The sequence below is a fragment of the Nothobranchius furzeri genome, chromosome 6 (genome assembly GCF_043380555.1).
Source record: "Nothobranchius furzeri strain GRZ-AD chromosome 6, NfurGRZ-RIMD1, whole genome shotgun sequence".
Classification (NCBI taxonomy): Eukaryota; Metazoa; Chordata; class Actinopteri; order Cyprinodontiformes; family Nothobranchiidae; genus Nothobranchius; species Nothobranchius furzeri.
In genome coordinates, this window is record NC_091746.1 from 26633574 (window position 1) to 26642995 (window position 9422).

General features: G+C 45.0%; 1 protein-coding gene across 1 annotated transcript; it reads left to right on the top strand.

Annotated features, from left to right (window-relative positions):
* The first annotated feature begins 3882 nt into the window (after positions 1 to 3882).
* rtn4rl2a (reticulon 4 receptor-like 2 a) lies at positions 3883 to 8438 on the top strand. Its single transcript, XM_015972028.3, is given in 5 exon segments — positions 3883 to 4045; positions 4048 to 4155; positions 4687 to 4913; positions 5045 to 5278; positions 5433 to 8438. Coding segments are annotated over 5 exon segments (1578 nt in total). The 5' UTR covers positions 3883 to 3897; the 3' UTR covers positions 6294 to 8438.
* Positions 8439 to 9422: the final 984 nt, after the last annotated feature.

The following is a 9422-nucleotide window of genomic DNA, read 5'->3' on the forward strand; positions in this document are numbered from 1 at the left end:
GAGCTGAAATATTTTTTCCAAGGTCGGCTCTGACCTACTCCACTGCTTCTCTTACGACTGAAATCTCATCAAAAGATGCAAAAGCTTTTTTTTCTCCTCAACATTTTCTTTTCTTTTCTCTCCCAGCCGTGTTCAGCCTCCTCCTGCACAGATATTTATGCTTATTCGTTCACAGATGACATCATGACCTGCAAAGCCGTTATCTAAACTGAACATTCAAGTGGAAAAGCTCCTCCTGTCGTAAAGGGAATGAAGAAACATCCTTAAACTTTAAATTATCTATAAAGTAAATAAATCTGGAGTAAAAAAACAATCTGGATAAAGATATTTGAGACGCCATTAATCTTTTTATATTTGAAGCTGATTGGACCATCCAATTGTCGGTCTCACAGACATCAAATATGTAGATGCCCTGTGGACTGGTGCTGCCAATTAAAACTGCTGTAGTGGCCGGCTGCCATCTTGGATGGGTCTCCGTTCGCCCAGAGTTATTTCTACTGAGGAAAGTGCTTACCCAACTAAAATACACATTATATAATGCGCTTTTCACATTGTATGGCGTGATAGTTAAAATATAAATATAATTAAACAAATCAAATAAAAATATAAAATCCCATCAGGTGGGCTAGAAAAGTCAACATTAATCCCATGTGATCTGTTTTCAATAGTACGCTGGTACTAACCATGCGTAACCGTAGGCTGCACAAAAAACGGGCAGTTGCTCACTCTGCATTTACTTTGGAGAGTGAGAAGACCCATCCAATATGGCAGTGATGCTGTTACGCCCTCCAGTGCCCAATGGGGCGTCTACGAATTCATGTCTGTGGTCGGTCTCAACAAACCGCCACACTTCCCTGGGTTCTCCACTCACGTATTCAGCAACAGAACACCACTGATGTGCGAGGTTCTCCGCTCAGCAATACCACAGAAGGAGAAACAGCCGGCTGCTACCACTTCAACTTAAGGACAAACTACCAGAGTCCCAAAAAGAAAAACACCATTTGAAGTTAAGGACAACAAAAGATGTTTGGGTGTAGAAATGGCGACTGGTGTTTAGTGCCATCTCGTTTCCTCTGGCAGTGCAGGTTTCCAGTTCTGGCAGAAGCGTCTCAGGGAAGATACCCAAGAGGAGGGGTGAGTGTTTGAGTTCAGAGCCTAGCTTGTTCTGTAGATTTGTTATAACAGCTTTAACAAGGAATAATCCAAAAATTTCCTTATCTAACATCTACAAAAATTCATATTACTCAACGCTTTTACTTGCAGGAAAATAAAAACAGCTGCAAAAATCACCACTAACAACAACGAATGAGGCTGCATAAAGACTGCTTTGTGACGGTTCTACAGTTATTCATAAACATTTAACTGGCAGTGAATCACTAAATAGAAGCTCTGAAAAACAAACCTTGTACCTTCTTAGAAGAAAGCCGTCGCTTTCACAGAATAACTCTAAAAGCCCTTCAGAACTTCAAAAGACTCACAACATAAGAGGAGAAAAGGCTGAGGGGCTGTGGGCGTGGCTTCACCTCCTCTGACCCAAGCAGAATATGCAAACGACAAATCTCACTGTGTCTTTTACATGAGACCAAACAAATCTCTCCCAAATGACCACAGAAGATTTGTACCTGCATAAATATACAAACTGGGACTTCTGAGCTTTTTTTCTTGAGTGTTTCTACTATTTATTGTTCTTAAGCTGCAAAAGATGGAAATAAAAGTGTCAAATTAATTAAAATTTCAAGGAAAAAATTAATTTTGGTTGCACGACTTTTAGAGAAGATGAATAACCTTTTTTATTTATTGTTACTTTTTGCATCCTATTCTGCTGCCATGGATCTCTACTACATCTATAAACACTCCAAACATGAATAAAACCCGCCCATACGTGGTCTGTCAGTGTTTAGGAATTACATGCCTATACAAGCTGTTTAAAAAAGTTCCAGTTTGTGATGTCACAATAAGGAAAGTTATCATAGACCCCTTTCCCACCACCTTTTAGAAGAAGAAGAAAGTATCATATATATATATATATATATATATATATATATATATATATATATATATATATATATATATATATATATATATATATTGTTATGGAGGAGCAGCGGCTCTACTCCAAGCCCTTACTGGATAGCAGAGCTTCTCAGCTTATAGCAGACAATCATGGGATGGGTGGGCGTGGCCAACTCTGGTTTGTTTTTTTAACGTGACTGAGCCCTGAAACGGCTCGTTCTGGAAGGTACTGAAATTTTCAAGAATAAAAATGCTGAAATTGGTTTATTTGAGAGGATTTTAGTGCAGAGTCTCTAAAATGTGTTTTGTATCATCTAAAAAAAACTAGTATAAAAATTCTCATTTAAAGAAAATGGATCACACTTTTGTAAACTTTGTACAAAACAACAAAAACCAAACAAAATTCCAACAACAAAACAAGCGACAAATGAATAAATTAAATTAAACAAAGTACCTCGTTGAAAAACCTCTATGTTTGTTGTTAATGATGTCTCATGGTGTTTCTGTCAAATGTTACTGTGTAGTTTGAACTCAACCCGGTTAACTTCCTCATATTATTGTTTATTGCCCAAAAAGTGGCAGCAACAGAGCATCATGAATAACACCAACCAGGTTCCATTTCTTCTTCTGCATTTTACTTTTATTTTTTTTGCTTTGCTGGTCAGATTGTTGAGCTGCAGGAAGTAAAGTTACTTGTCTTACTTTTGCCAGCTGCTTGGCTGTTGCATTATTTAGAGAGTAAAACATTAAACAGTTTCTGCTCTGAAGCTCTGGCTGCATGCTGGTTTGGTCGGTAGAACTGCAAGGAGAAGGTCGTGGGTTCAACTCCCATAGCAGGGAGCTTTCTGCTCCAAGTTTAATGTTCCCTGGCTGACTAGGTGTGTGTGTGTGTGTGTGTGTGTGTGTGTGTGTGTGTGTGTGTGTGTGTGTGTGTGTGTGTGTGTGTGTGTGTGTGTGTGTTATCTGTTAAGTTGTCACAGAAACCGGCTCCTCTCCAACCCTGAACAGGATCAAACAGGTCAAGAAAACATGTGAAATATGTCAGTAAACGGAGTTCGTTGTTCATCTTTTGCATAAATCCGTCTCAGCCTTTTGATCTGCAGCCTCAAGAACACGTGATCATAACAAATACAGAAGATCAGTTGCTGCAGCTGCTCACGCACGCTTGAGGTGCGCGCACTGACTTGAAGTGGCCTCATACATTTGGACATCCGATGCTGCGTGTCATCTCTTTTGCGCTGGATTAATCCCCCCCCCCACCCCCAACCCCCCCACACACACACACACCAGCAACAGAGAAACTGACCGAGCGGATTTATTTGCAAACGTTCACATTTACATATCTCCTCTGATTTACGCACGTACTGAGAAAATAACCCTCTCTTCGTTTGGATGCCATTCCATTCCTCCATCATCACTAATTATGTCACGCGCTATAATTAAAACACCAACAGGCCAAATTAACCTCCACAACAAACTTGCCTCAATCTAGTTTGTTATGAGTGACTCGGGCTGACTCAGAATTCGGGGGCATACTGCCTTCCCAAGACAGAACCATCTAAGACTGCTTTCTGCTTCTCTGTCTGGCTGCAGCGCGCCGGAAACAGACCATAACAGTCTCTCAGAACTCCATCCAGGAAACGAGCCTCTCCTACCCGTTCTCTGCTCCTCCACACAGCCCAGTCATCAGTACCGGGCACCGTGCCTTTCGGCTCCCGCCCTCCCCCCCTCCCTCCCTCTTGATCCAATGTGCGTCGGACAGAAGTCTCCTCCTCTCCGATTCTGAGCGCACGTCTCCAAGCAGCTTTTACGCGCGTAGAAACTCAAGAGAATCCCCTGCAGTCGGCCCCTCCCCTTTCTGTTTCTTGCCGCCCTCATTCATTCATGACCCCGGCTGGTGACGTAGGAGATTCCACGTTGCCCACTGCCGTAGGCAACGACGGCATGCTGGAGTATATATGGGACACTGGTAGCCGAGAACAGGCACACTCTCAGTCGCTCCGACTCGGGAACCAGAGCATCAGCGGAGATAGCAGGCTTTACTTCGCCCTAGTAGGCTAACTCGCTTTGGGCTTTGGTTCAGGATGGACAACTCTTCTGTTTCTCGGAGCCGACGGAGCTCCATCATGCGCAACTGCAAAAGTAAGTTTGTGCTCTGGCTTTGGACGCATCATGGATGAAGTTTTGATGTTGCAGCTTTGTGATCGTGCGGCTTTTGTCAGATTTTATTTCCCCTAAAGGAATGTTTGCTATACGTTTAGTACTGAAAACTGGATGGATGATAAAAAGAAAATGTTATTAGTTTTTTAGGAAACGGATATAATTGTGATTTTTGGCATGTGTGAGGTGTCAAGCTACATGAAAAGAGAAGTTCTGATAAAGTTTTGGAAGTCTTTGCTGTGTTTTGAGTGAGGTGTTTTATAATTATGCTGTGCGTAATGGCTGACGCAGGGCAGCGCTGGCTGCGTAAGATCCTCTTACTGGAGTCAAAGTTCCACACAGGGTTCCTTCTGTTCTAATGCATCATTAAAAGCTAAACTATTTGTTATATTTTCCATAACATATATAAAAAAGATAAAGTAGATGATAGAAATGAGTGCAGGAGTGTTTGGGTGGTTTAAGCACCATGGACAGCGCTCACCTCCTTCCCTTTCTCTGCCCGCTCTCCTCCAGGCGGCCTCTCCCTCTGGCTGGTGGTCTGGCTGGTCCTCGGCAAGCCAAGTCCGGCATCGGCGTGTCCGCACCACTGCGTGTGCTACCCGACGCCCATGACTGTGAGCTGCCAGGCGCAGAACTTCACCGCCGTCCCCGTTGGGGTGCCGTACGAGTCTCAGCGCGTGTTCCTCCAGAACAACCGGATCACGGAGCTCAGAGTTGGCTCTTTTGGCTTCGGAACTCAGGTAAGAATGACTCGGTGCAGGAAGCATTTCCGGTGTGAAGACGCTCAGAATTTAAAATGGTCTTTTGTATTTTAGAATAAACAAAATAAAAGGTCAAAACTCAGCTCTGATGCTCTAATGTCTTCCTGTAGGTTCTGTGGCTGTTTTCCAACAACATCACGTGGATCGAGGCAGGAGCTTTTAGTGAGCTGAGGGACTTGGAGGAGTTGGACCTGGGCGACAACCCGAACCTCCACAGGCTGGAGGGAGGCGCTTTCCGTGGTCTGGAGAAGCTCCAGAGCCTCCACATGCACCGCTGCCGGCTCACTGCTCTGCCCCATGACATCTTCCACAAGCTGTACAGCCTGCAGTTTCTCTACCTGCAGGTAGGGGCGCAGCACAGACAGCCAACGGCTCACGTGCAGCCACCCCCATTTATTCTTCTACTCACAGCATCACGTGTCCGGTTACATATTTCACACACCAGAGCCAAGACTGTTCCTTTCCTAACGCTGAACTCTCGTTTAAAATCTTTTCCAGGAGAACAACCTCCACTTTCTGCAGGACGACATCTTTTCTGACCTCATCAACCTGAGCCAGCTGTTCCTGCACGGCAACCGCATCCGAACCCTTTCAGAGAATGTGTTCCGTGGTTTGGTCAACCTGGACCGCCTTCTTCTCCATGACAACCGCATCAGGCAGGTGAACCGCCGCGCCTTCCGCGACCTCGGCCGCCTCACCATGCTCTTCCTCTTCAACAACTCCCTGGCCGAGCTGCCCAGTCAGACCCTGAGGGACACCCAGGGCATCGAATTCCTCCGTCTCAACGCCAACCCCTGGGCCTGTGGCTGCGAGGCCCGCCCCCTGTGGGAGTGGTTCCGCGAGGCTCGTGTTTCCTCTTCTGAAGTGATCTGTGCCTCCCCTTCAACCCGCCGTGGCCAGGACCTCCGGTTTCTCCGTGAGATGGACTTCGCCCTCTGCCCCCTGCCCGATCCAGGTTCCATCGCTGGCTCCACCACCACCACATTCAGCACCAAAACCCGTTGGTGGTTCCACAAGAACAAACCCCAGTCCTCCACGAAAGGCATCTTTGAGAAGTCGTCAGAAACTGTGAAAGCTGGCTTGTATGGAAAGAGCCCATCCACGACCACCTCAATAGTCAAGTATGAGCTGGGAGAAGAAGAGCTGGCGTTGCCCAAACTCGACCCAGAAGAGTACTGGGCAAACTACGGCAATGAGGACTCAGGCGTCACCTTAAGGTGCTTCGAGCTCGAGTGCCCACCTGAGTTTGACCTGACTCCATCCTCCTCCTCTCCTAGATCCTCCTCTCTCTCTTTACTTCAACTACTGGCCCTTTCTCTCTTCACCTTCTGCTTCAACCTCCATCTAGTATTTGGCTGAACTGGTCCCTTAGTGGCACGCCCCTTCCCTTCCAGCCTGTTTTAAAGGCCGAGGGGTGCCTGTTAGACACTCCATACCCCCTTTGCCCACTCTGCTGTAAGCTAATCCTCAAGGAAAAGCAAGGGAGATGGGGGGAGGCTAGATTCTCAATCTAACACTTATAGGGCTCAGCACTTTTCAGGGCTGCTAAGAGTTCTTCAGCCACGATCTTAATTACCTACACAATGATCTACAGGCATGACTTTTTGTGTCTTACCTGTATGATGTCATGTTGCGACTCCCTGCGATCAGGGCTACGAGGGCTGAGTCCGTCACTGGTACAGTCTGATGGGAGTCGTGAAGGGTGTCGTCATTTTTGTCACCTCAACTTAGTGCGATTAGTGCATCCAGTCACCTGGCTGCCACCGATGCTACGATTACTGTTAGAGTCAGTGTACAGTAATTACACTACTGTAACCACTTAAAGTGTTGTGTAAATAGCTATGTACCCCGTGAGTGTTCGGTCTGACATTTGTGCTCCAGCACAATCACGTCTCATTCGATTCCAGGAAAACTGTGAAGGCTCGTGCCTCTACGTGACAGAGCACTATGCACCGAGATGGGAAGTGATAGGAGGGGAAAAAAATCAATACGCTGTGAAGAAGGGATGGAGAAATGCCACAGGAAGAGGAGAAAGAAGCAAAACGACAGGGATAGACTCTATAAATGACAGAAGAGCAATAAGAAAAGGTCTGGGAGCATAAGTTAGGTACAGTGTTGGCAGTAGAAGCAGCAACTTGCAGGGAATTAGTAATAAATCCGCTCATCCGTAGTTGTTCCACCCATCCGACTCGTGTAAATACGGTGTTGTTTAGCGACAACCACATGGAAGAATGCTTCCTGTCAGGAAGCCAGAGATTCTGCTTTTGGATGTCTTTCTGTGACATATTGATATAATGTGCAATGATTGTTAAATTAAATGCCAATGAAGATCTTGATAAAAAAAAGATACTCTGAATATTTCCTGTATCACGCTTCTTTTTTAAGAACCACATTTGAAAATGTTTGGGGGGCGTTGAGAGTAGAGAAGAACACAGAAGTGCACACAGACCAGTAGAAAGGAGCAGATTGCTGCTTGGTGACAAAACTGTGACTAAAAAAAAGCTAGAGGACTTACAGGACTGACCACACGATGACACGCTGCGGTTCTGGCTCAGACGGCATCTGTGTGTGCACACAAGAGGATGAATGGATTCACATGTTGGCTGTGCTGCAAAAGGCAAACACGTCACTAGTTTTAACACTTCTGACTCGCAAAGGAGCGATGCCAAAACGGACAGGCGAGGTGCACATTGGACATTTTGTGAATAAACGAAGAGCAGTGAGAGAGTCTAATGCCAAGGAGATAAATTAAGACTGACATTCAGGCTGATGTGGACTAACGGAGTCAGAGAAGTCACATCAGCAGGAAAAAGGGAGGAGGAAGCCAAATATAGGCATCTAGTGGTCCTCCTTGAGCCGGTTATACATTTATCATGTAGGCAATAAAAACGTACGACTGCCCCTGTTTTCCACCTCTGTCCTCACTGCTTTCCTAAAGCTCCCTCCATGTCTCAAGGGCAGAGAAGGAGCCTTTGATGGGGTGACTGGTGGAAGGCCGAGATGTAGTGGGAGTGAGAAGGTGGGTGGCGACCTTCCTGATCCACGCTCATCCACAAATACGCTCACAGATACAATCAGAGAGGCAGTTGGCCTCGCAACAGCCTCTGTCGGGCTTTGGGATTTAGAAGAAACCAGCACACACACACACACACACACACACACACACACACGCACACGCACACGCACACACACACGATTGCGGGAAATATTCAGTGCCATCTTGTTGTTTCGTCTCCTAACGAGTTTCCTGGAGGAGGTCAGACTGAGCCCGGGTGCTCTTGGGTGACAGCAAGGTCGCTTTCAGACGACCAAAGTGCCAGTTATACCATTTCCCCCAGTTTCCACGTCCAGTTTGTCGATCTGCATGTTTCATGTTTTGTATCTAAGAGAGAAATAATATTAATATATCATAGATCAGCTTCTTTGTTATTTATTTTTACTGTATGAGAAGAAAATATGTTCTGGAGAAAATAAATTCATACTTGTTTTAACAAAATCGCTCTATTTTACTTGTGTGGGAGTTTTATTCTATGTTTTTGGCGACGAGTCAAACACCCAAAGCAATCAAAGTACACACACACACACACACACACACACACACACACACACACACACACACACACACACACACACACACACACACACACACACACACACACACACACACACACACACACACACACACACACACACACACACACACACACACACACACACACACACACACACACACACACACGATTGGGTCCATCGTTGTTTCTTTAAAACTGTTCGTAAAAGTAAAACCGATAAAGCTCGTGCTGAACGCTGCTCTAAAACACTCGATCAGCTGGTTTCTTTTTAAAAATGAACCAAAACCATGAATGAATAATCAAAAAATCAAAGGAGAATTTGTTAGAACAGCCGACTGTGTCACAAACGTTCTCGCACGTTTAAGGAACACAGAGTTTGATTTTTCCACAAAGTGATTAATAGAAACAAACGTTTTATTGAATTAAATCCAAACGTTGTGAGCAAAAAGAAAGGTAAACATAATGGAGGCACCAACGAAAGAGTCAAAATCAGCTAAATATTGATTCTAATAAGTAAACAGAGCACACTGTTTTCTGGATATAAAACAAACATTCACACACAGGAATATTAACTGAAAACTTTGTTTCAAGAGTCTTTGTTAGTTCACCACATTTTTGCTTCAACTTCGACTATTTAAAGATAAATGACCCGCACAGGTTTATGTTTATGTATTTAGCAGACGCTTTTGTCCAAAGCGACTTACAAGTGATAATCGGCATGTTGCCCTTGAGGCTAACAACAACAATAACAACAACAACTTGACATCAGACACGGAGAGGAGGGAACAAGGAGTGGACAGTAGAGAGGGGGGACGGGTGCAGGGATGGTGCTAGTTAAGAAGATGATCTCTGAAGAGCAGGGTCTTCAGGAGTTTCTTGAAAATTGAAAAGGAAGCCGCAGTTCTGGTAGTGCTTG